At 47.3% G+C, this 27,557-nt stretch overlaps 1 protein-coding gene across 4 annotated transcripts in view; it reads left to right on the top strand.

The window, feature by feature from the left end:
* The window catches only part of DNM3 (dynamin 3), a 384,567-nt gene that overhangs the window by 182,108 nt on the left and 174,902 nt on the right, over positions 1-27,557 (top strand). For all 4 annotated transcript variants that reach the window (XM_036272290.1, XM_036272289.1, XM_036272291.1 and 1 more), the window contains one exon: positions 5,516-5,629. In XM_036272290.1, coding sequence (XP_036128183.1) covers positions 5,516-5,629 — 114 coding nt within the window. The remainder of the gene's footprint in view (positions 1-5,515; positions 5,630-27,557) is intronic.

Below are 27,557 nucleotides of genomic sequence, written 5' to 3'. Positions count from 1 at the left end.
CCCAAGTGTTGGCAATAATGAATAAATCTGCTAATAATAGGCATGTGTGTAGATAAGTTTTCAACTCTGGGAAAAATACCAAGGATCGCCATTGCTTGATCACATGGTATGTTTAGGTTTGTAAGAAAGCACCAAATTGTTTTTCAAAGTAGTTGTATCATTTTGCATTTCTGCCCTCAATGAATGAGAGTTCCCGTTGTTCCGCATCCTTGTCAGCACTTGGGATTGTCAGTATTCTGGATTGTGGCCATTCTGATAGAGGTGGAGTGATATTTCATTGTTGTTTTAATTTGTTTTCCCCTGATGGCATATGATATAGAGCATCTCTTCATATACCCATTTGCCATTTGTACATCTTCTTTGATAAGGTGTTAAAGTCTTTGGCCATTTTTAAATCGGGTTGTTTGTTTTCTTATTATTGAGTTTTAAGAGTTCTTTGCATATTTTTGGATAACACTTTTTCGTCAGATTCGTCTCTTGCAAATATCTTCCCCTAGTCTGGCTTGTCTTCTAATATTGTCTTTCATAGAGGAGAAGTTTTTAATTTTAATGAAGTCCACTTTATCAGCTTTTTCCTTCACGGGTTGTGTCTTTGGTGTTTTATCTACAAAGGCATCGCCTCACCCAAGGTCATCTAGATTTTCCCCTATTATCTTCTAGGGGCTTTACGGTGCTGTGTTGTCAGACATTCTTTACTGATTCTTGTTACGTTGACTCATTCAGTTCCTGGTGTCCCAAAGCTTCACGCCGTCCTCAAGTCTTCTGTGCAACTTCTCTCACCCTCGCTCTCTTCAGAAAATTTAGTCTCTTTTCAAGATACTGGAAAGATCAAATATAACCTCCCCAAATGTTCTGCCCTTTCCTCACAAAGAACCCGCGTCTGCCCTCCTCTCCCCGGCTCACAAGACGAGGCAGCTCCCGTCCTGGCCCTTCATCGCATCCTCTCCCATCTTCTCGTCTCTCCTGCATCACCAGCCTCTTACTCTCCACCAATTATTGCCCCCGAGTGAGAAATACGCTCAGTTTTTGCCCCAAAAAGAAATCCCTAAGCTGAAAAACAGCAGCAGCAGCAGCAGCAAAAACACCTCCTTCGGCCCTGCGTGTCTTCAGTTTTCTAGTTTTACTGTGCTTCATGCTCCTCTGGAACGAGCTCTTTTTGCCATCGTCTCCATTTGTTGCTTTCCGTCCCCTCTTCAGTCCCCTGAGCGCTAACCTCCCCAGCACCACGCTGTCACCGGCGTAGCCGAAGACAGGAAGACAGCTGCATTGCACTCACCGTCCCTCTCTGTGCTCCGCGTGCACCCCAGACGCGCACTCCGACCTTCGCCTCGCGTCTCACTTCCACGACCCCAGCGCTCTTATTTCGCTGACATTTCTTTTCACTCGTCCGAGCACCACTTACATGTTGTTCTCCCCCACGATGCTGCCTGAGCTCGTTTCACCGTTCAAACTGGCACCTGTGTGGGTGCTGGTGCCTGGCACGCCCCCTCCAGGCCCCGCCTCTGCGCTTTGGGCAGAAGGCAGGTGGTTCTGTGCACGCGTCCCGCAGGCTCGCAGGATCCAACGTGGCCGTGGCTGGATTCCTCGCCGACCCCCCTGCTCTTTGAAACTTTGGCTCCCCTCCTCCCCCCTCCCCTCCTCCCCTCCTCCCCTCCTCCCCCCCTCCCCCCCTCCTGAGTCAGCAGCCCCATGAGTTTCGGAACCATGTTCGAAGCGCACAACGCCCAACAGAAACATAAGGAGAGCCACACACGTAATTTAAAGTTCTCTGGTCGGCACGTCGAAAACGAAAACGAAGCAGGTGAAATGACTGTTAAAACAGATTTTAACGTGGTTGTTGACCTTAAACAAATCGCCAGACGCTATTCCAGCAAAGTGGGTTTATTGGGAAACAGCAGGGAATCGCAGTCTGAGACGTGTGCTCTAAGGGCCCACGATGGGCGAGTCCAGAGAACACAGCAGAGAGATGGTCTTTGTCAGAGGACAGGGGTGGCTCGCAGCGGCTGCGGGGCAGGGTCCCAGGGGACCGGCAGTCTGAAGGGCGGGGCGTTTTCCTGGCTGAGCCGGAACAGTCTTCCATGGGCTGAGTGGTTCCCAGGTGAGGAGAAGACCCTCCTCTCTGCCGGAGGAGCATAGAAACGTCCTCCTGTGGAGACGGAAGGTCTGCCTCTGCCTTTGGGGTGACAGTGAGTGAGGGCGAGAGCCCCTCCCACGGGCCCTCCTAACTCCCATCTCAACAAGGTTTCTGTTTATTCATCTTCACATGATACATTTAAAAACATTTGATAAGGTGTTTTGCATTTTTCTGTACTAAGTTTTCATAATCCAGTGTGCATTTCACTCTACTGCTCATCTGGATGGAGACTCAGGCTCCATGGCGTGTCCGGCGAGTGGCCCCGTGGAACGCAGACCTCTGCCTTCGGAACCCCGTCTTCCAGTCCCAGACCTGCTGAGTTTATCTCCTAGGGGTTTATCCGGTCGGTTCATTTATTGTCATCCTCACTACATCACGGCTTAACTTGCACCTTGGTCATTTCTCACGTGGGTTATGCTTACGCACCTTGTTTCATGGTCCCAGGGAGTGTGCAAAATCTACCCTGTGCAAGAGAATATAGTAGAACATCTACTTATATGTATTTTTCAGGTGACCTTTATTAATATTTAATATACAGCACCCTTGCTTCATGTCATAGGGAAGTTTATAATAAAGTTATAGATGTAACAAATAAAATATATTTCCCCCACAACATTAAAACCTATTTAAAATATTTATTTTATCTATATGTCATACTCTCACATTTCTCTGTATTTCAATGTGATATACACCATTTATTAATACAGTGGTCATATATCCTTAAAAAGAAACTGACAGGTGTACTTGGCATTTATTTGGGGACTGCAGGGGAGAGAGGTCACTAACATGTGGGGCCTCATTGCCCTGGATCTGACTTGACCCTGCCGGCCTCTCTAGCTCCAGTCTCTTCCTCTCCATTCACATGTTCTGCACACAGTGGCTCTTTCGTATTTTTTTTTTTTTTCTTGTTTGTTCTTCATAAAAAAACACAACAAGGAAGCGGGCAAACTAGTTCCTGACTTGCCTAGTTCTATTTCTCTCCCAGGTTCTTTTTAAAAAATTTTTTTCCCCTTTGATTTTAGAGAGAGAGGAAGGGAGAGGGAGAGAGAGAGAAAAACATCGATGAGAGAGAACATTGATTGGCCGCCTCCTGCATGCCTCCCACTGGGGATCGGACCCCAACCTGGGCATGTGCCCTGACCAGGAATCGAACTGGCAACTGCTTGGTGCATAGGCTGATGCTCAACCACTGAGCCACACCGGCTGGACACTCCCAGGTTCTTTTGAACTTCCACCTTTGACACTTTTTCCGTGCTGCCGAGCACCCCTCATGAGCTCAGCACGGTCCCTCTGCCCTCTTCCATCGAAACACTGTCTCTGACCCGCTTTTCCTACTTGGCTCCTTAACGGAGCGACTGTCCATCGATGGGCAAAACAGTGATTCGCTTATTGCAACTTGTGACTTTTCTGGAAAACCTCCTCTCTTTCCAAAGATACCTGATACAATGAAATAATAGTTACACTTAAAACATTTTTATTGAACGTACTGGGGTAACATTGGTTAACGAAAGGATATAGGCTACAAGTGTGCTACAGTTCTGTTAGTAAATACACTTTCATTGATACTGTGATTATTGTGCTCTGTGTAAGCCTTGGTAGCAATGTTAGTGTGACTAACGAGTTCCTTCTCACTAAAAGCCAGATGACATCATTTCCTCTCAGGACGAGGGAGATTTGCTTGTATGGATGCAGGTGGTGGTTTTCAAACTTCAGGATGAATAAAAATCACCTTGGGAATATGTCAAAATATAGGTTCCGGGGCTTCATATGTACACATTCTGGTTCATTTGGGACTCATACGTGACCCTGAAATTGGAATTTTCGGAAGCATCCCCATGGTTATGATACAGCCAGTAGAAACCATTGTGTGAGAAGTGGTGTATTCTCCTGTCTGAAGTAGCACAGGGTAAGAAGGAGGAGGAATTTTGAACAGTGGAGAGACTTTTCATAGTCTGGGCCTGTGTGGGGCTCTGGGGGGGGGGGTCTATAAAACTTTAAAAGTAGAGTGGACACCTGGGAGATGCAGAAACAGGGAATCGAGGGGGGCAGGGGAAGGCTTGGAGGATCAATAGTGATAACCTTGAATTATTTCATAATTTTCCTTAGGATTGACTTTTTTCTTCAATTAGAAAACTTAACAGCAATATAAATATAAAATCTGATAATTAGGGTATGTCCATCTTCCTTTGAGGACTGATAGTCATTCAATAATTTGGTAATTTGAAAATTCTCTCAGGCTCTCTGGGGTGTAGAGCAATTTAGGTATAGGATGATTTTGGACATTTAAAGCAACATTATACAATTCCATATAGTATTTCATTTCTGGTTCTGTGATGACAAGAATTATGTAGCATAGAGAGGATAATAAACTATGCCGCAAGGAAAAACACAATTTAATTTCACAACTGTGAGAAAAAAATAGATTTTCACTTAAATGGCATTTATAAGTCATTTCTAGCAAATAATCCAAGTTGTGCATGTTTTAAAATTCAGAAGCTGTTTAAAGATTTTTATGAAGTTACTATATATCCTTTAGTATGGCCAATAACAACCAGAGGTAGATGGATAAATCCAGACCATTAAAATACTCCAAACTTTCTTTTTTTTTAAATCCTCACCTGAGGATTTTTCCATTTATTTTCAAACAGAGTGGGAGGAAGAGAGAAAGAGAGAGAGAAACATTGATGTGAGAGAGACACATCGACTGGCTGCCTCCTACACGACCCTGACCAGGGCTGGGGACCAAACTGCAACCAAGGTACGTGCCCTTGACCGGAATCGAACCCGTGACTCTTTGGTCCACGGGCTGATGCTCTAACTGCTGAGCCAAACTGGCCAGAGTGAAGAACTTCAAGCTTTTAATTTTAGCTTATTGTTTCAGCTCTCAGCGTCATTCAGCCTTATTCAGAGGTGTTAACAAGGGACCATTGGGTTGGCTTGAGTTTTGAATTTTCTCCACTTGGTGGCTAGCCCCTGGTACAAATCCTGATGAGACCAAACCAGGCAAACCGGTGGCCGCTGGGCTGCAAGGGGAGCAGGGGCGGTGGGCAAGGGGCGTCTGCTGCTGTTTATGCAACAGCTACACCCTGGCAGCCGTGGCCACAGAGGGCCTGGCACAGGCCACGCCACCCCCTCCCTGTCATTCTGCTCCCACCGCCTCCAGAAATCTGCCATTCTGATGTTGCTCCTCTGATGGGAGAGACCTCCCTAGTTATCTGTGCTGGTGGAGAGAGATGCTCTTGCCTGGAGAAACAGACGTGGCACGCGGGGGACACCGCTGTTCCGACTGTAATTTGTATTGTTTTTAACTCTGTGCAAGACCCGTGGTCCCCACTGGCTGCCTTGAACTCAGCGTGTCTGCTGACCTGTGTTCTCTCCTAGGTGATCCGCAAGGGCTGGCTGACCATCAGCAACATCGGCATCATGAAGGGCGGCTCCAAGGGGTACTGGTTCGTCCTCACCGCCGAGAGCCTGTCCTGGTATAAAGACGACGAGGTAAGCCGCAGAGGTGGCGGTGCGTGCTCACTCCGAGCGCGCGGGGCTGCGGCGACATTCGGTGACGAGACCCGGGGTTCTCTCTCAGGGAGACCGGGCTTGGGCGTGTGTTTGAACAAGCACTGTTGTTGTCCCCTCAGCGGTCTATAACTGTCCCTTCAAGTTTCTTTCACTTCTTTGGGGTCGTCACGTGTGTTTGCTGGAGAAACGGAGTGAGGAGTCCGTAGCTGGAAAGTTCCTTCGCGCTAAGGGCAAGGCGCTGATACCAAGGGGAAGCCTTTTCCCCAAATGACGTGTCAAAAGGCTCAAGGCAAGAGCGTTGTAACAGCGAAATCAGTGTGGCAAGGATACTGAGTTAGTAAAACACGTTGGGACTGCGGCTGCGACGTTGGCCTCAGATGACAGGCTTTTGAAAATGTCCAAGTCACTCATCTTCAAGTCCCTGGTAACTGTTTATATGCATTTGGCTCTTTGAGAATTTGATATCTGTGCAAAAGCATGAATTATGATAATGATGCTTCATGTCAGATGTTAATAATTTTGGTCCTGTGACTTCCTACTCGTTCAAACCTGATAGCTATGAAAGCCCCCCCCCCAATATCTCTATACCGTTCTTGCAGAGTCGGTAAGGGGCCACAGAGAGGTAGTGTCACTGCTAACCGGGGAGGGCATGGATGGAAATTAAACTATGTTTTGGAAATTTTAATAGCTCTGGTCTAACCCAAGACTTTTTTTTTTTTATCCTCACCCGAGGACATTTTTTCATTTTTTGTTCAGATAGAGTGGGAGGGAAAGAGAGGAAGAGAGAGAGAGAGAGAAACATCGACATGAAAGGGACACATCGAGTGGCTGCCACCTGCACGACCAACCAGGGCTGGGGACAAACTGCAACCGAGATATGTGCCCTCAGTGGGAACCGAACCCGGGTCTCTGGGCCGCAGGCCGACGCTCTAACCACTGAGCAAAACTGGCCAGGGCTGACCCGAGACGTTTTTGATGCTTAAAAGGCAGCAAGCAGTCAATAAGGAAACTAACCCACGGAAGCAAAGCTGTTTACAGGTGAGGTCGTCTCAGATTTATTTGGGCTACAGAGCGTGCATTTCGGACGTAATAATCCTTCCCATCTTGGCTTTGTATCTTTGAAAAACATGACAAGGTACCTTTGTCAGTTGTTGGAGGAAAATTTTCATGTCTTATATAGATTTGCTGTTTCCTAAGTGCTTTGTGTACGATAGCGTGTTGAGTACTGGATGACCAGTGGTCACTGAATTCTCTGTAAGGGAAAGCAAACCCTACAGAAAAGTCCTAAGAACCTTTCTGTCTGTTCAAAAGCTTTATTTTCTATTTTTATGTCGTGTATTTTACTGACTTCAGTCCAAAGTAGAATTGACCGCTGGGAGAGTCTGAGGACTAGCAGTGCTCACTTCCCTGTGCGGGCCGCTTAGATGTCCCCATCATTCTGGGGTGGTCCCCAGTGTTCAAAGAGCACAGAGAACAGACTGGCAGCTATCAGAGGGGAGGAGGTGGGGAGCTGGGTGAAAAAGGTGAAGGGATTAGGAGGAAAAAAACCCACCAAAAACAACACATAGACACAGACAACAGTCTAGTGATTACCAGAGAGAAAGGGGCGGGGGAGGGAGAAGAGGGTGTAGGGAGATAAACGGTGGTAGAAGGAGACTTTGAACACAAGACAGTGTACAGATGATGTATTATAGAATTTGAAATCAATATGATTTTATTAACTGATGTCACCCCAATACATTCAATAAAAGTTAAAAAAAAAGGCACCGCTTCAGGAACTCAGAGATCGAGGCGCCCCAGACATCCAGATGGGCGAGCGGATTATCTTCTTGTGTGCTCAAGTTGCTTAAGAGATCTTCTCTGAGATAAATTTTGTTTCCAAGGGTTTAGATGATCACTTACATACATTTGCACACATATTAGTCTTGGGCACTTTCTCAGTTTGTCTAGGGAAAGCAGAAGATTTGACGGAGGAGCCATGATAGTAACCGCTAGTGTTTCCTATATACGTATTATGTAACGCATTTAATCCTCGATACAACCCTGAGAATAAGTACTTTGATCCCCATCTTTCAGGTGAGTAAACAAACAAGAACAATCCTCCACCTTTGAAAATTCACGGCTATAGGACTCAGTGTCCCTTATTGCAGAACACTTGGTGTCGGTGAGGTAGCTAACTTCCCAAGGTCGCATAGCTAGTTGGGGCCAAAGTAGAAATTCGAGCCCAGGCCGCTGGCTCCGGAGCTCATGTCCCGAACCACAAACGTACACCGGAATCCCAGAGATGCTGATCTGTCCAAGGCGATGTCATCCTGAGCTGAGTCCCAGGCATCTCAGCAGCGACCTTTTCTGAAGACTTAGGGCGGTGGCTGCTTTGGAGCATGGCTTTAGGGTTCTCTTGTCTGGCTGTGTGGGTCCTGAAACTAACCCACTGGAAGGCCCGTGATGCTTCCTGTAGGCAAGAAAGACACCTGAGGTCTTGGGGAGCTCCGTGGTCACTAACCATGGCCAGAAACTCGGGGTAACTTCTTACACAGTCTCTGCTGCTGCTGAAGCTCCACGGTGAGCACCTGGTTCAAACACAGAGAAGAGAAGATACACGTGTGCAGGTGTCATGTTAACTGAATGCCAGAGGGCATTTTCTTGAAGGTGTGTGCGTGTGTGCGTGCGCGCGTGTGTGTGTGTGCAGGGTTGTTGGGCGTGGGGGAGAGTGGGAATGACCCCTGAAATAAATCGCAGTGATTTAGATGAAAGTTTAGGAAAGCGTTGGTTTCTCAGTTTAGATCATTTCAGGAAAGAGAAAATAACAGACGCGTCTGCTGCTCAATGGAACCAACGCACAGACCGACAGTATTCTATCAGATTCTGAGTGCTGGGGAGAAAATAAAATAGGGCCGTGTGCTAGCAAATCTGGGGAGCACCTTTGGATTGGGGGGTTTGGGAGGAAGCAACACTGGAGCGGACTGGAATGATGCGCCGTAAGAAGAATTTGTGGAGCAGCGTCCCGCGTGGAGGGAATAATGCTATACACCCAGGATGGCAGCTGGCAGGAAGCCGGTGCTGGGGGCGGGGGGGGAGGAGCGGTGAGGGAGACAGACACATCAGGGATACAATCAGAGGCACCAGTGGGCGGGGCCTAACCAGGTTCCACCCAATGACAGGGGCTTTACTCCAAGTACACCCGAAAACCACCGGAGGGCTCCCACAGGATGTGGCACGGTGGGGTTCAGGCTTTAGCGGGCAGCTAGGCGACCGTGGCAGGGGTCTAGGCAAGAGCAGGTGGTGGCCTGTCCCTGGTGGCATGATACACTGCTCAAGTTCAGGGTCGCAAATTGAAGGGCCGCCTACAGCGACACTGCCCCCCATGGAAACTCTGCCCGACGAATAATATAGGACCTTTTCCAACTATGAATGCCTGCCTCACGAATGACCCTGATCCCCAAAGTGTCTGTCAGTGGGACAGAGCCCTTTGCCACCGGAGCCACCATGCATTCCTGCCTTGCTGACCGGCCACCACCCCGGGTGTCCGCACCCCGCCGGTTCTGCAGAGCTAGCTTAGCATGGCAGACACCTCTGAGCCTGCTCTCAGGGTGACAGGAGGGGGGCACGGCCCTTCCTCTGCTGGTGTTCCGCAGATGTCCTAGGGCGCCGAGGCCGGGAGGGATGGGGCCCGCAGCAGCCCGGGAGGGTGGGCTCAGAGGCGGTGATGCACCTCCGGCCTCTGCGAGTCGCCCCGTGAGCACCATCCTTCAGCAGCCACGCTTCCGGCCCGCGTGGGGTCCGCAAAGGCCCCGCTGCTCCAGTTCAACCGCGGAGGAGCTGCGCGTGGGTCTGTGGGGAAGCCCAGAAGCCGGGTGTAGACGGGTCCTCGGTGCCGAGGCCTCCGTCGGAGCTCAGCCTGGGCGGGCAGTTTGTCGCAGGCCCGGGGCTTGTCCTTGCTGCCGCGGGGTCTGTCCCCGTGCACGCCAGCACCCTCCGCTTTGGACGTGCGTGCACTGGCCCGTCTCCCCCTCTCCGTGAGCAGACGGGACGGACTGCACGTCATCGTTATTCATAGCCACTCATCCACGGTCACCGCACTCACGTTGTCGGGGGGCGGGGGGCGGCGGTTTCCCCGAGTTCTGCCATCCTCGTGCTTTCGCGTGTAATTAGACGGGTATGTTTTCATTGTAATCCAAGCGGCTGTGGAAGAAATAGCACATTGCGTCACATGGCCAGATTTGGTTTTATTGAACTTTTGAGAGGTTTCTAATAAATACAAACGACTTGCGAAATGTATTTGTGAGGAAGGGAACAATGGCTCGAACGTTGTCCAGGCTGAGTTAATTGAACAGAAGACCGTAGAGACCACGTGCCCAGGCGGTGGAAGGGGGAGGCTTGGAGGCCGTGGGCTCCACGCGCTGCGGGCTGGGGACAAGTCACTGTGCCCTGAGCCTCCGTCTCCTCGCTCCCCAGATGGGAACCGCTGCCCACCAGTCACCCCGAGGGGACGTTACAGGACTCGAAGAAATCCTGTATTACTGAGTGCTTCCATAAACGTTTCAGTCCTCCCCTTTCTGGGTGTACTTCTGCCGTTGCCAGGAACCAGTGCCTTCCATCCGTGATGCCAGTTTTTGTGTCTTCTTATTTTTAATTTGTCTTCTCAAACTCTCATGTAACATAGGATCTATGGGGCCTCGAGGGGGTTTTGTTTGGTTGGTTGGATTTTTTAGCAGAGAATGTTAGGGTTCAAACAATAAGAGGGAACTCAGATCCCAGTCCTCCAGTGAGACTTTCCACCCGGCCTTCCCCTCCAGCCTAGGGGTTCTCCTACACTTCAGCCAGGAAGTGGAGATGATGATATCAGACTCTGATTTCCCAGCAAGAGCATGATAACCCCGTGTAAGAATGTTGAACTGGAGTTGGCATGACTATAATAGTAAGTCCCAGCATTTTGCCTTCTTATTCTGAATAGATCCATCCACTACCCTTGAATTCTAGAGGAATTCATCAACACCCTCAGACATCTGTGGGCTGTACTTTTTAAACCATTACTCGACCTTAAAATAATGTTATTTGTAATGCTACTGATAGATGAGCTTAATAGAAAGGTTTCCACCGCTGTCCCAAGCAATGTTATTTCCACTGTTTCTTCAGAGTCTTTATGATACAATGTGGTTGTGGCAGACATAATCTAGCTGCTTGGTGTTACTGTTATCCTCTGACATTAAGATTGGGACTTTTTGTGACATGAAAAGAAACAGACTATCTTTTACTGGGTTAGACAGTTTATAACTAGTCACCAAGGGGATTTGCCCAAACCTACATGTCCTTCTAGATCATGTTCTAGTGCCCCAGACTCAAATTTCCTGTACAAGTGGCCCTGAATACATTTCTAGGGGTTGCATAGACCTCCTGCTGGGTTCATGCTCCCCAGGGCATTTTGCTGGTGTGTGTAGCCCAAGTCAAGGAGGAGCTGTTCAAGGGAGTGAGGACAGCGTGTGGACACGTAGGTTGTGTATCCACACATACCCTCTTAGGTCTAGAATGGATGATACTTAGCTCCTTTGATTTCTATCAAAATAATAACATCAGGATAGTTGTACTTACATTACTAAGGATTAGGGGAAGCAATCGAAATGTTCAAACAGCCTCGAATGGAATGTTCGACACCCCTCTGCACAATAGTTTTTGACCAGTGGACTGTCCACTTGGATGTGTCACTACAGCTCTAGCCTTATGCTGCCCTAGCCCAAGGACAGTACATTGGTTCACCCTTTCCTTACCCCTGCCCATCTCTCCCCTTGGTGTTGTCAACCTGGACTGCCCCAACGTCACGGTGCTTCTCACTCTGCTGTATGCTCACCTTTGCAGATCCAAACGAGTCAAATGTTCAACCAAACCTAACGGACTTCCAGTTAACAAGATGCTCTCTAATTCGACAGTAACTGTGGTTGTCGATAATATCTCTGCTATTCAGTCTACCTGCGTAGAGTCATGCAGGTCAGCTTTCAGTCTGAATGCTGATGATGGTCATCCTCATCCTCACCACGATGAACAGTTATCGACTATTAATAGTTTACCAGGCACTGAGCTAATTTAGTGCTTTATTTACTTTCTCCATGTTAGAGATGAAGATTGAGACTCAAAGTGAATGAGGAACTTAGCCAGCTGCTAAATGTCAGTGTGTGCTCTTTGCCACCTGACCACTTCCCAACAAATCTTTTCCGAGCAGCTGTTAGGTACCGGACACTCTCCCAGTACCTATGGACAAATTAGCAAGGAATTCACCTACCCGCATGAAGGGTTTTTCCCAATAAAGAAAACACACAAACAGGAAAACCTATCAGAGGCAAATTACAACCTGTGAAGAAAAGACATCCAGTGATGGGCTTGACTTAAAGAGTGTCTGGGATGGGGGTCCCAGTGTGGGGGACGTTCTGCTGAGTGGTCAGAGAAGGTTTGTGTTGATACGCTGAGGCAAGATTGAGCTTGATGAATTTAAAAATCCGAATTAAGGCCAGCGAGAGTGAAACAGAAGAAGAAGGACTCTATAAAGATTAAAGATTTTAGTCCTGAGAATGATGAGAAGCCTTTGAAGTTTTTAAGCTGGAGAGTCACAAAATAAGATTTGAATTTTTTACAAATCCTTTTGGTTGCCTTGCAGAGAATATGTTGGAAGAGGACCAGACTGACCTGGGTTGTTGTTTAGAAAGCTATTTCTGTGGTCTCCATAAGAGATAATGGTAGGTTGGGCTGGGTGGGTTGATGGAAATTGATAGAAATGATGGATTTAAGAGTTGTTTTTTTTTTTCAGAAGGTGACACTGACGTGTTAACTCGTCACTCGTGCTAAGTATTGTCTGAGTGTCAATTCCTGCTAACCTGTAAGCCTCCGGGGACCAGGGGCCATTGTTTTGTTCACTGTTCTGCCACCAGGGGGCATGCCACTGATCGGCGGCACTAAGTAAATATCAATGTGAGGCTGGGATTGAGCAAATAAACACGGAAGTGCGGTACAACAACACATCATGTTGTGGTATCCAACGTGCCTCAACCAAATGACTGAATTACAGGGTAAAATGACCATGTGAGGTGGACTGTCTTAAAATTTTCTTAGTTTCCATCATGGAAGGTTGATGGATTTTCCCCTCCTCTGACTGTATAACTTCCTGGATTGAAGACCATTTAAGCGGAAACTACATTTGACAGTGTTGTTTTCATACACTGTAAGTCTATTTGCACAGTTCTGGGGAGGAATTTCGGAAAGGGCAAGCATGGGAATAAAATAGAAAACTGTCACATCAAAAGGATTTGGGGTTCAGATCGTTTACATGAATGCTTTAAAGGCAGATTTTGGGGGGGGAAAGCGATGGCTTTTAAAAATGTGTCTAAATATGAATTTTGGAATAAGAAATCCTGATTCAAGGAAAACAGAGCCTTATTTAAAAAAATCTGTATCAATGAGAAATGTGTAAATGATATTTAAAATCTCCGAAAACAGGCAGCTACTAGCTTATGAATAATAAGAGCACACAGCCAATATTTATTCTATTTCTGTAGTCCAGCTCGAAGAGTCAAGTCACGATGGAATACTCATAGGGAAGGAGGGTCATTCGACAGAAGCGTTTCCCGTGGAAATGTACTAACCATACACTGTTGAAGAAAGTCCAAAATCTGCATTAAAATAAGAACATTCTTCGGACTCAAAAAATTACAGGCCTCATTTTTGTGGGTTGAAGTGTTTGGATAGCTTGATAAGGAGATTATATAATTCCCTTATAGGGATATTTACTTAGTATTGTTTTTATTATGTAGCCGTAACAGATGACAAATGTAACTTCGGTAATAGGAAACACAATGACAGCTACATCCCTGGACGGCCAGTGCTGGGAGGCCAAGAAGTTATAGGAATCCTTATGTCTGTCCATTTTCACTTCTCCGCTCGAGGTACCGCCGGTTTCCTGCCAGGTCTGTGTACCCCCCGAGGAGGCCAGGGTTAACCCTGCTGACACTCGTCCCCACCCTCGCCGAGTGGTTGGAGTTAGCCCACACCGCGATATCTCTTTACCAGAAAGCCAGCCCCAACAAATACGGATCTTGAAAACATTTCCGTTACTTGAAATTCTTCATGATCCTAGGTATGTGTATGTTTTTTTCACATACATAAGCTGTTTCACATTAGGCTTTTCAATGCGGGATTATTTCATATAAACATTTCCACATTCTGGCATGATCCAAAGATTTATAATTAAAAAAAAATACATAGTATTATTCAACAAACCATAATGGCAAACGCTATTTCGAAATTTATCAAAAGTCCTCAGAGACTCAGACCCTCTCCCCTTTGTCATCCGTTCTCCTGGAGAGTTTGTAGTGGAGGGACAGTATTAGCCTCCACATGACCCTCCCCAGAAAAGTAACATGTTCAAATATGCATCCAGTAATGAATTAAGTGTAAAGAACATTCTTTCAAGATTTTTTTTTTAAGAGCCAAGTAAAAAAAATGTAAAACAAAGATGTTAACCTCATGCCTGAAGGGGAAAGGATTTGAAATGGATCCTGAGAGGCTCCCCGAAGGCTGGCCGGCCGGCCTCCTGTTCTCCCTTCCTGTGGGTGGGGAGCACAGTCTCCCCCACACTGGGGCCCAGCGTCCCTCGCGTGCCCTGGGGCTGCCTGCAGGGTCTGGGACGAAGATCACGGGTGGACGCCTGGCCATGGGGTTTGCTGCGGGCTGTAGAAAGCACTTCAAACCGGGGGGTACTCTGTAACTACTCTGGGAGACATTTTGATATTGCCTTCCTCGTCCCCCCCGCCCCCGCCCCATTTGGGGAACTATTGTTTAGAACTTTATGTTCTGGTCCTGGGATTTTTCTGTAAGTAAAAACCTGCTTTGCACAATGTGTTTTGAGAAGCATACTTTAGCAAATGACATATTTGCTTAGGCCAGATTGTTAAATGAAAGAATTTAGCCTTACTCATGTATTTACTTCATAATTTTGTCCAATCACTTCTTTTAAAAAAGAAACTAGAGTGTCAGGTTTGGGGAAATTTTAAACCTCATGGGGGGTTTTTAGCCTTAAGACTAAATCTTTTATTTAAAAAAAAAAAAAGAAATATCTGAATAAAAATAGTTTGCTTTCATCCAAAATATATGCTTAAAATATTGAATTGGATGAAAACCCCCCAAATTTGGGGTAGCCTTGTGCTACATTTTTTTAAAGCCCGACCCCAACTTTTCTAAGAAAGATGAAACTTAATTTTAAACATGAAGGTTAAAGCATTTTAGTGAAGCAAATCAAAATAGACACGTTTCTGATTTTACCATCTCCCCAGTTTTTACCGTGATCATTTTACTCTAGTTCACAGGATGTAAACTGACGTTTTGACATTTCCTCAAAAGATATGGCAAAATGTACATTGCATTTCCGTTGACCCACGTCCTTGCTTTTTGGACAATGGTGGAGTTGCCTGGACATCTCGAGTCTGGACGCTCCCGGGAATGGGCGCGTGTTCTCCAGCAGTGCCCTGGCCCCGTGCTCCCCCGGGAGCTGGAGTCTGAACTTCTTAATGAAACGACGACACAGAGAGAAATCTGTGCATATCGGGCCCCCTGACCATGCCAGAGCTGCGGGTTTAGCTCTCTGTACTCCAAAAAAGGGGAAGCAGCTGCGCTAACTCATTTGAAAATCACGCTGGAAACAAATACTCTTTCCCTTCTGTCTCACCCAGGTGCACGCTGGCTGAGCTTAGCTCCAGATGCGCGGGCGCCCGGAACAGACGCCTTCCCTCTTTTCCTTTTGTCCCCGTCTCTGAAACAGTCACGACACAGAAAACTGAGCTCGGTCTCGGAGAGTCATGAGGATCATGTGTTCTTAGCCAGGCAGCAGACTCGAGGTTCTGCTCTGTGACCCTGCTCGTGGGGCGCTGTCGGGCTGTGCGCAGACATGTCAAGGGCAGGGATGTGCGGACGACAGGGAAAGAGCAGTATAGAAAGCACAGGAACATTTTCAGAAATGGGTTTTATTTTATTTCATAGGCACCACTCACTTCACTTTGGGTGGGTTTCAATATTTGAATCAAAATAAAATAATAATAATAATAAATAATCATAATAATACATACGAGTTCAGTATTAAAGCAACAGATGAAAACCCCAGGCCCCCGCGCCCCTCACTGGTTGTAGCTCGTGGTGTAGATGCTATGGTGTAAGGGCTGCTTTCTCTCAATGGCTGGTTGTCATTCAGGCTGGGTTGTCATGTGACTGCCTGTCTGTGCCTGCTGTACAGGTGAGCGGATGTTCTGCACAGCAAGTGTAGACAGGCAGACACATGACAACTCCGTCCAGCCAGGCCCTTGGTTCCTTCGGGCTTCCTCTGCTCATGGGCAGATACAATCAGTCTGTTTTCCAGATTTGGTGATTTTGGAGGGTCGGGGAAAGGGAGAAAAACACACAACAGAATTAAACATTAAAACATTATGGAACTAAAAACAAGTTAGACTTGGGACTTTATTTCGAAAGTACACGCATACACGCGTTCCAAGTGTGCTAACAGGGCTCATTGACTAAACAGAAAACTCACGTTGCAAATTTCCAGGCAAAAGCAAACAGGCAACCAAAGAGGATGCAACCCCAGGTTCACTCCTAACCCCAGCGCGTGCGCAGGAGCCATCGGACCAGATGGTTTCCCTCTGCCCCCAAACCCTGCATATTTGAATACTGAAGCTAAAGATAAAGGCATGTTTATACATGTTCCTTGTAGCCGATAAGCACCCCAACCTTGCCCATGGAAAAGAAACTTATCATTGACATGGAAACGGCAGCCATTTTCGAAATAATTAATGAGCCCCAGGCTCTGGGCAGCTCACCCCGCCGACCTCGGTGCCCAGGGCTTCCAGAGGGGCCTCGGACACAGGCTCGCATTCTGACCAGCGCTTTATTGAGCAGCAGGAACTTATTTAAATGTCTCATGTCCCTTTGAATGCAGTTTTTAGGTATGGATGTGAAAAAGCCAAATCAAAAGCAGCCATGAGCTTAAGTCCTTCTCTTAATTAAGCGCAGGGCCGTGTCATGAATCAGGAGGGCACAAGCTCAGCAGCTGTTGGCCACAGAGATGCTCGCTCCGAAGGGCTTCTGGACCTTGTTAGCGCTCTGCAGTTACACAACAGTCCCTCAAACACAGACAAGGGGACTTCCTCTCATATCCAAAAAGAAAACCAAGGCCCTTTGGAAGAGTTCCCTGAGAAAGAGGGATGGTGTTAAATACACAGGCAGAAAATGTAATTCTGGCGAGTCAAAAATAGCTCTGCTGGCTATCTGAGAATATGGGACCCATTCATACCCGAAGAGGGGTTTTGCAAACCCCCCCCCACCCCCGCCCTTTAAAAAACAAAATCTCCAGCTGGTCAAAATTTCTCCAGCTAGTGGGATTTCTTCAAAAACAAAACAAAACATTCTCGTCCCAGGAGTGTGCAATTAGGAACTTTTTTCAGAGACGTTTAATGAAAACAGATAGTGTATTACCCCTGAACTGTAAAATTCTGAGAAAAATAGGAACTAGAAACTTTATGGTGAACAAAAAAGTTACTAGAGACTGTGAGAAAATGAGTTTCCTACACAGCTCGACCTGTATACAGTGATTAGATGTTCTACAGGTTTAAGAAAGAGTTGAGAAGAGAAGACATGTCTGATTCAGTTTTTGGCCATCCCTTCCGAGTAGAGGATTTTTGTTTTTTTGACACAATCCAAAACAGTGAACTTGGCTGCTGTTGAATAATTACAAGGTCAGAGTATGCAAAAACAAATACCTTCAGCGACCCTTCTGTGATCGTTACAGTACTCAGTGCAACAGAAAATATTTACAGAGTGATTCACTTACAAAGAGTCTATCTGTGGAAGTTAAAAATTACTGTCATTCTGCATACCTTTCCCCCTCTCTCCCATAAATAATTTGATCCAGTTAACTCTGCTCAATTAAGGAATGGTGCATGCAACCTGAAAAAATAGAGAGAAATATTGGTGAGTCCGTATGTCCTCCTTCAATATGAAACAGTTCTAGTAAACCAAGATACCCCAAAATACCAGAGCCTGAGGAAACACAACTGTTTTTCAGGGGGAACAATAATCGTGCTGAAAAATGATTACTCATGAGACTTTGGGACACTTTTTGTCTCTAATAAGTTTTAAAAATACAATGTAGCAAGTATGTGGCACACACCTCACAGTTAAAAAGATGAAGGGTTGAAAAAAACAGTTAAGATTGTTTTTCTGTCTCCCAAACTATGGAGGGAATATTAATTTGTTATCACTTAAAATCCTGGCTAAAATATGAAAGAGCTATTTCCATTATCACACAGTGTAACTTTTAATAAGATTATACTTTATTTCTATTTTTTTGTCTTTTATTTATTATCTTATGAAAAAAAATGCATAAAAAGAATTATGTTCTAAGTTTTCAAAAGCAAAAACAAACCACAGCAACTCCAGGGAAGTGGCTGAGATAAGTCAGGAAATTCAAAATGAAGATTTAATCATTTTCCTTAATTGACTTGTTTATTTCTATTTATGAAAACTGATAAATATTCTTTGAAAAAATGGGTGAATATTTCTGTCTACATAATTTGCAGTACCGCCAGGTGCAAAGGTAGAGGAAACCAAGTGAGAAAGTTTCCATCTTCACTCAGGACTGTCCTGTCTCCTTCAGGTTAAGCCTGACCTTCTCTAGTTAACTGAAGCCGGGATTTCTGAGTCTGTTGTTTATTATTTGGACATTATTGTCATGGGTGGGGTATTCTCTTCAGAGGAGGGGAAAATGATTGTTTTTAAACAGCTGATCTCTTGTCCAGAAATCAAAAGCTCTGGCTTTTCCCTCTTCAGTAAGGATGACGCTGGATGAGTGAGCTTTTTACATGACCAAGTTGCATTTTCCTTTATGTCCTATAACAGCTTTAAAATTTCAACCGAAAAAAAAAAAAAGAAAAGAAAAAATTCTATCAGGAGGAATTTTATGCCTACACTCTTTCCCACAGAGTGGAAACTTGGGTGGTCTGTAGGCAAGAGGTGGGGAGAGAGTATATTTTGGTCTCTCAAAAACATAAACACATTATCTGGGTGGAAAACTGGACAAGCAGGAAGCGCATGAAACCTATTGACTAATTGCATGAAAGTGATCAGTGTGAAATTTTGTCCCATTGTAAACAAACCTTCTTGGATTTTGTTATCTATGGCTTTTTTTTTTTTTTAAGGGGGGGGGCGGTTTGGGGGTTGGAAATATAAATAAACTGTTTTTTCTTTATCTTCTTCCGAATGAAGAAAATATGTTGAAAGCTAAAGCTCTGAATTTCCTCTCTGTGAGGTGGCAGAAAAAAAATTCTTTAACCCCAAACCTAGTCAAACTTATCAGTCAAGCACACACGGAAACAAAAAAAAGAACCACCACGCTCCTATGGAGAGCCCTTTGGACGGGTCTGGGAACGATGGTCTCTCTCTGACCACCACAGCGTTGAAGTTTGGTACTTACACTTCCCATGAGTCCATGCGCAGTTTGAGTTGAGGATGGTCACTGTTGTTTTACTTTGGATCTCGAATTTGACTCGTGACACTTAAAAAGAAGTGCTGTTCTTTTGCATTTATTAGAAGTTGACATAAAAAACGGGTCATAAGGACCCCACCGAGCACGTATTAGGGGCTCCTCGGCTCCCCCGTATACATGGATTCTTATATTTCTACTGCTGTACTTACGCCAAGGACACCCTCAGGTCCCCTCTGTCTCCAAACTAAAAGCCATCCTGAGGGAGGAAAGAGGTGAGGAGCCGATGGGGGTTAGTCTTTTTGAAATTAAAAAAAAAAAAAAAAAAAAAAGCCACTTAATGTAAAGAAAGACATTTAAAGGAAATGCACAGGAACTGAAAGTAAGTTATAAAATGCAGTCATTTCTACAGAGTGAAGAAAACCAAAAACCTCAAATTTTGAGACATCTTAAACATTACCAAAATATCTTACAGCCATGTTTCTTCTTTAGTAACCGTATCAATGAGTAAAAATACATTTCTTGAAAAAATAAGCTCTGGTAAGCAGCTCACAATTTCCCTTTTTACTTTTCCTATGAGAAAGAAGCTATATAAAAATCACACTTGTGCAATGAAAAATAAATATGGAAGCCTGCAAGTCACAATAGAAGACACACCGTACCCTCGAAGTGGAGAACATAGCTAAATTACTCCTTTTTATACTATTTTAATTTTTTTAAAAACCACGGATAGAAGAGAAAACATTATGTTTTTATACCAGTTTTAGGATGATCAAAAGGGTAATTTTTAAAATACATCGTTTTGACAAAAGACAACGTGGGAAACTTTGTAAGAAACTGTTTTGCAAAGGAGAATGAGTTACAATTTCTGAATTGCTGCAAAATATCTAATTTAGGAAAGGATTTATTCAGGAATCACAGTAAGTTTATAAAGAATTTAAAGAGGACCAAAGAGATTATATTCACTTTTCACAAAAGTCGCCAGAACAGATGTTTTCATTATATAGAATTGTTTGGGGGTAGCTATAAATAAGGGGTGGAAGGAATTAGGGGTGAGGCAGTACCATTTTTCCAGAACTTTCTTTAAGTGTCCCACCTCTGAAGCTCAGCATGGATCGTATTGCAGCCCAGACTTTCTGTATTATTCTCTCTGTTGGGATTTCATTCAGCTCGCGGGTTTTCCTCCCTCCCCCCTTCTTCCCCCCTCCCACCCTCCTTCACCTCCAGGACAGCTGGAGACTGACCAAGAAAAACTTGCCTTCGTTTACAAATTCCTTTTTTATCAGTGGCTTTCTAGACAAAGTACCTTATCATTTTAAATGCTCGGAGACATAGACACATTGTAAAACGTAGGCATCGGGGCTCAGCTGACCAGCAATGATCACCCATCCTTGGATTGGAAAAAGGCACAGAAAACACAGAGCTATACACTGGGTCAGCCGAAGACAGGTTTCTAGCCCGGCTCATTCGGTAGCTGACTCAAGAGTTCTCGGCTGGCACTCATTCTGGGCATGTCCCATATGCGTGGTCTGGCGAGCACAAACTTGGAAGCCTCTTCTTTTATTGTTAGATCCTGTCATTCCTGGTATTTATCTCACATAAGTAAAATCTCAGAAAAGCACCGTCCACAGAGCATTTTAAAAAAAATGGCAAGTCATCTATACTTTGGGGCAAAACAGACCCAGGGCTGGGACGTTGAAGTTTCGCCCGGCCCTCATCCAGGTAAGTTCCCAGGGCTCTGAACTACTCCTCTCAACAACTGCAAACTAGCCTCGTTAAGTTACGCCCAGTGTCTGCAGTCTGTCCGGATTTCAGTTTGAGGCGGACAGATCTTTCAGCTTACGAGAACACCGCCTCTGCAGAAAGCGGCAACTTACAGTGAATCACGATAGACCGCACCCATGGCACTGTGACGATAAATGCACAGCCCTGGGCCACACACATGCCCCCGTCTAAATGCAGGTGACACCAACCATCGGCTCCCACCTCGGCTCTCCTGGTCACAGCCCAGGTGAGCGGCAAGAGGGCCTTACCCGCAGGTCTCCCCCGGAGCAGTCTTTTCCCGGCGGTGTCCCCGAAGGCTTCTTGGTCCCTACTGTGCAAAACCTGTGAAGAAAAACACTGGATATGAGATTCAAAAGAGGGGCCAACAAATGTCCTCTCCTCGGAAACAGGCACTCTCGTCCCCAGCCGTCCAGGGCGTTGCTGTGCCTTGCCCAGTCTAACCAATGTGCAGACTACTGTACAACGGCATTGTCCTGAACAGGTAGTCTGAACACTGGGCCGACGGGGCAGGATCTCCAGAAGCTTCCATCTGGACACTTAAAATCCTCTCCTGGTCTTTGGGAAAAGTTGCATTCGGCTCTCCCCCCGGATCCGGCCGCACTGACTGAACCCCACTCGAGCGCTGTGATTTCCAGTCTTGACGTGGCACATTTGCTGCAGACGGGGAGCTGGCAATGCATTTAGGACCAGGAAAAGGGGGAGGGCTGGGCTGGAGAGCCCATATATGGGATGATGTCACCCTGGGGAGGTTTGGGTATGCGCTGTGCCGCTGGAGAGACCGCTAGAATCGCCTGCTCTCAGACATGGGTCTGTGCATAAAATGGTACCAGATGTTCTGCTGTAATGCTAAGCAGTCATTTCGTCTTCGGGCCAGATTTTTTTCCTCAACTGGGCAGGAAGTGGGCCCCAGTATGGAAAAGCTGTAAAAAAAGAGTCGAGATGTACAGTTCTGCTGTGGCCAAGTGAAAGGGAGTCGGCGGAGAGGGACAAATCCGCTGTCTGATCGGGCTGGGCCAGTCACTGGGAGACAGAGAGCAGATAAGAAAGTAAACAGAAAGCCGGGGCGCTGGGAGCCAGGGCTCACTTGGAAACTTTTTTTTTTTTTGTGCTTTCCTGCGGTACTTTATTTTCTGGTATTTTACTCGTCGAAAAGGGCAGATAAGTTCATTTTTCCCCTCTCTGTCCCTCCTCCTCCTCCTGGTCGTCTGCTGGGTCTGTCAGCGGCTCACAGGCTGCTCTCGGCAGAACAGTAATTACAGCAACTTCCTGAAAGCGAAGCCCCCATGAAAAGTCTGGGGAGATGTTCTTTGTCACGGCCTCGCCGGGCGTAATCAGCTCCGCATGTGGCCTTCCCGGTTCCCTCGGCGACTCGGCCGCGGCCCTGAACGCCGGGATGGCTACAGCTTGCCCCGCAGAACCGCAGAACCGGGGCGGTCAAGGTTTCCAGCCTCCCCGGTGAAGCAGCCGCCCCGGCTCCCGCCAGGCGGCCCCTGGGGCGTCCACGCGGGCGGCCAGCACCCTCTCCTTCCCTGGTCATTTCCGACCCCGTGCGGACACTTCTGTTGTGTGCCCGTGGTGTCCTGCTGCCCGGCTTTATCTCTGCCGAACGAAATCTGTTGAAATTGGCCAAGTCCCGCTCGACCAGAGGTGGTAACGCATCAGCCCACCGGCAACCCCTTTCTCCCCCTGTCCTCGCTGTTTCCAATTACAGCCGCCGGTGACTGTTCGCGGATGCCGCTCTGACCTCCCCTCCATAGACTCCTGACTCAAGTCAGAGCCTCCGACGTGACCTTGATTAATTGCCCTTCCAGAGATCGAAATGTGAGGAAATTCCTAGGTAGCTCCCAGGTTTCCTGTGAGCGGCCCCGCGGAGAAACTGAGCCTGCCCCGCACAGGGGCGGCCCGAGCGACTCGTGTCCGCGGCCTCCACAGCTGTCTGTCGAAGCAGGAGCACCGGCCCCTCTTTCAGTACGTCGGGCTGGACATTTCAACAGGCTGCAAAGGGAGCATGTGTTCCTCCTGAAATGTCTTCTCGTGAATTAACACATCGTGAGAGGCTGCGAAAGTCATGACCAGCCCCGGTAGCTTGGGAGCAGGATGAAATGAGATAGAAATGAATTAGCCAGCAGTGTAAGATGCAGCAAGGAGATTAGCCTTCGGTGCATCGTTCACAGAGAGATTGAAATCACCCGTGGAAATCAGAGGGACTACCTCACGTCCCTGCTCCCCAGCTCCCAGGGCCTAGGGCTTGCGCAAGCCGGGTGCCTTGACTCCCCCCCACCCGTCGCTGCTTGCACAACACTGGGGACAGGCACACGTAACCACATGCAGCGTAACGGTCCTATGGTGCGTGGATGCCGATGCCATCCCCTCTGAGTGTCTGTGACTGTCTTCGCAAGTCCCCCTAGAGGAGCCGGGAGCCCAGCCCTGCAGGTGTGGGCCTGACTCTGCCACTGTAGCGGAAACCGTTCCCTGCCCCTCTTCTGTTTATGTCCAGGAAACATGCCTTGGAAATTTTGGGTAAGGCAGATGAAAGGCGGTTCTGATCAGACTGCTCCATGATTTCATCTTGGTCCACACATCTGTACTTTCTCAAACAGGGGAGAGATCCCTTTCTCCAACAGGGGTTTTTATGATGCTTTTCGTCAAGGAATTCGAACTTAATCCTTCCTGCTTTTGAAGCATTTTTAAGTGATTTTCTACAGAGACAAGTATAAAGTGGTGTCCCTTTAGCGCTTGAGCCTGTCTCCCCGGGCATCCAGCGGACTCGAGTGGTGTAGGCTCTCTCTCCTCCAGCTCGTCCATCCGGTCTTTATTCTTGCTGCTCACTCATGTGCTGGTCACACTGCCAGGGCCTGGGCAGAGGCCTTAGGCAGCCGGGATCCCTGCCCTCAAAGAGCTGACTCTTCCTTAGAGTGTTAGGAATGCTGATCTGTGATCAAGTCCACTCTCTCAAAAGTCTGCCTGGACGGGAAGCTCTTGGCATTCCTGTGGAAAGGGCCTGAGGACATTTGCAGGTCTGCGAAGCTATTGGGGAGATACTTGAAATGAGCTGGGCTCTGGAAAGCCAGGCCCGACGGGACCAAGACCCGCCTTGGAGAGCTGATGTGATTTAACGTGGTGATTGCAGAAGGTATTGACCAAACGGATGGACTCAGTGGATGGTTTTGGTTGACGACAAAACTTGCTCTATTTTAAAATGTCTTGGAAAAGGAACCGTTTCTGTTGGTTATTATTCCCAAGCTTGGCAAAACTTTATGACTTTAGAAATTCTCAAATTGAAACCAGGCGGAGACTTGTTTCTATGTACTTACAAAGAAACAGGGTTACTAGTGTTTACAATGAGAGTGTTTTGTGACATTCAGATATGCACACTTTGGATAGTATTTATATTGCTCTCAGTGTTGCAAGATTAGTGCCCGGGCCTTATAAACATTCAAACAATAGAAAGTATGTAAAGAAAAAGTTCCATCATTTCCCCCTCCACCTTCCTAGCCCCTTCTGCCCTCCCAAATCAATAGTAACAGTTTGCTGTGGTTCTTTTTACCATCTTTGCAATGGTCATTGTATAGCTTCTCCTTACAAAATCCTTTCAGATAAAACCTATCACTTTCTTATATTCATTTTATGGGGTCGATACCATTATATCCCCATTTTACTGATGATGGAATCAAGGCTCGGAGAGGTTAAGTAATAACTTTGTGGAATTACAGGAAGAGGCAGATTCAGCTGTCTTTTTAAAAACTAAAATGCCTGTGATCAGAAGCGTGTTGTCAGCCCACAGAGACGTGTTCCCTACTGAATTCTTATGGCACCTAGGGCTCCTGTTATTAATCTCTCAGTTATCTGCTGCCTTCTCTTAGTTTTGGACTGCAAAGTTACATGCCCTATTTATTAGTTCACATATTTGGATGCTTCCGCCGAATAGAATGTAAGCTAATTGACGGCAGGGGTGGTCTCTCCATACTTCGTTTAACTAGCCTACAGCAGGCCATCCACAGAACCCGCGGTTTCCATCTGGTGCGATGCAAGAATTTTTAAAACATACAATACCTGTTTTAAAAGAGGGGCCCTGACCTCTTTTCCCTCAGATGGTCACATACAAGAATGACAACAACCAACACAACAATAGCTGTCTGGTGTGAATGAGTCGAAATCATACCTATTTTTTTTGGTCAGATTGGCAAACATGTCCTTTCTGGTGTGCTGCAGAATTGGAGTCGTCCGTGCCCGTGTGCCGGGAGGTGGGAAGGGCGGAAAACTGCTGCGTCCAACTGTAGAAAGACTGAGTCAGATCTGTGTCATGTCCGTGTGGCTTCTGGTCCAAACTTCGAGTCAAAGCTACCTTCTTCTTCTTCTTCTTCTTTTTTTTTTATCCTCACCCGAGGACATTTTTCCATTTTTTGTTCAGATAGAGTGGGAGGGAGAGAGAGAGAGAGAGAAACATCGACGTGAAGGGACACATCGAATGGCTGCCACCCGCACAACCAACCAGGGCCGGGGACAAACTGCAACCGAGGTACGTGCCCTTAGCGGAAACCGAACCCGGGTCTCTCTGGACCGCAGGCCAACGCTGTAACCACTGAGCCAAACCGGCCAGGGCTTCTTATTTATTTATTTATTTTTAATCTCAAATGAATGCTATGGTGCAATTTTGACATTTATACATGCGTATTGTCGTTACGTAGCATTATTCATTATCCCTTTAGAAATAACTGCGAGCCCCCGGCCGGCCATGTCGCCTCGCTTATTGTTGGTCCTCTCATCTTCTGGAAGCATCCTGTGTGGTGGAGCTATCGGCCGGACAGTCTCATGTGAAAAGCAGGATCCAACCAAGCGGTGCCATGTCCTTTCTTGTTTTCTCCTTCCCGGTTTGCCTGAGAGATAAGCATCTAGTCGACCCCAGTTCATTGCAAATTAGGGAAAGGTAGCCCCGCTCGGTTCGGCCTCGCGCTGTGTGGCTTAGCCCTTTTCTTTACCGGAGGCCGTGCAGGCCCTTAATACGCAGCATTTCCTATTCGTTAGGGCCCATGAGGACTAGAGGTTTGCGGCAGCCAAGCCTGCTTTCCCCCGTCCCTTCCTCCCTGACTCTCAGCGAATGGCTGCCTCCAGCTCCCGCAGAGACGCCTCCCCCCCCGGGGATGCCGATCCAGAGACTGAGATGGGGAGACCACCAGCCCCGGAGACATGACCGACGGCCCTGCCGCCGCCGCAGAGGGTCACGCTGGAGCGGCCCTGGGTCGTCAGCGTCGTGCAGCCGCCTGGGCCATCTCCAGCGTGCTCACAGCAGGCAGGGGCCGAGCGAGAGCCGGCTCGGAACACAGACGTTGACAAACATGTGTTTCGTTTTGCTCGGCTCTAGACTTCCCAGCGCGAAGTCTGTTTACTCAGACATCAGCCCCTAACCGAAAGCAGTATATGTTTGATGGACATTCTTTCCTCAAATCAGTGTAGCAAGATATTGTTGCGTCCCCGAGTTTTCCTAACCACCCGCGTGCCCGGCAGCCCCTTCTGAGTCTCGGTAACTCAGTCCATCCGACAGACGAACCCGGGAAACTCCGGTGCCACGGAAAAGCAGCCGCACAAAGGTCAACATGTGACTTAGGACTCCGGGAAAATCCGAAGCACTTTCTCGGGATCGTTTGGGGGACGCACCATACAGGGGTCGGGCCTTCAGGGAGGGCACACAGGAGTGGGCCTGCTGTCGGATGCGAGCCCCGAAGGCTGGCGAGCGGCGCCCCAGAGCTGTGTTCTCTGACCTCCATCAGAGCCGTGTCACACTCAGACCGGACCGTGAGCACAGGCTCCCTGGGACAGGAGACAGACAGTGTCCTCGGGTCACCGACGGTTTGAGATTGACCCCTGATGCCTTTTGGCATCACCAGTTTTGTGTTTCCTGCGTGTGACTCAAATGAGCATGCGTGATGTCCAAAAGGAAGGAAAGAGAAAAACGGTGTGTGCCTCACTTTTTCTCAGGGGTGCAGAGAGCATCCTCTCTGTGGCTGGCTGCGGGTGCCAGGGAAGGCTGGTGGCTACGAGGACGTAGGTGAGGGGAGCACTGTGCTTCGCCCAGAACACTGGCGAGTGGGCACCAGGTCACTTTAGAAGCTCCAAGTCTTTCGTGAGGGTAGGCGTGTTTGCACCATCCATGGCACAGTCTCTTTACTTGAGGATTTACAATCCTCTGGTACATGCAGGAGGGGAAACATGAATGATATGAATTGCTACAAGGGTTTGATCTAGCCCAGGCCGGGTAGCTCAGTGGGTTAGAGCATTGTGCCAATATGCCAAGGTTGCGGGTTCGATACCTGGTCAGGGCGCATACAGAATCAACCAGTGGATGCATGAATAAGTGGAACGACAGATTAATGTCTCTCTCTCAAATCAATAAATAGAAAAATAAATCTGTAGAACAGATGCACCCCACCTTCTCCACAGATTCCAGAGTGGCTGGGATGGACTTCGCTGAAGATGTAGGCACTGCAGCTGGCTTCTAGTTCTGTTCCCTCTCCTGAGAAATTACCCGAGGGACATACGAGGCCCCATTAAAACGATCCTATTCGGGCCACTGTGGGAATTTGCTTTCCTCTTACAGATAACGGGAAGCACCCGGCG

This window comes from Molossus molossus, unplaced genomic scaffold, assembly GCF_014108415.1.
Source record: "Molossus molossus isolate mMolMol1 unplaced genomic scaffold, mMolMol1.p scaffold_m16_p_20, whole genome shotgun sequence".
NCBI classification, from domain to species: Eukaryota; Metazoa; Chordata; class Mammalia; order Chiroptera; family Molossidae; genus Molossus; species Molossus molossus.
This window is presented reverse-complemented; position numbering and strand designations above follow the sequence as displayed.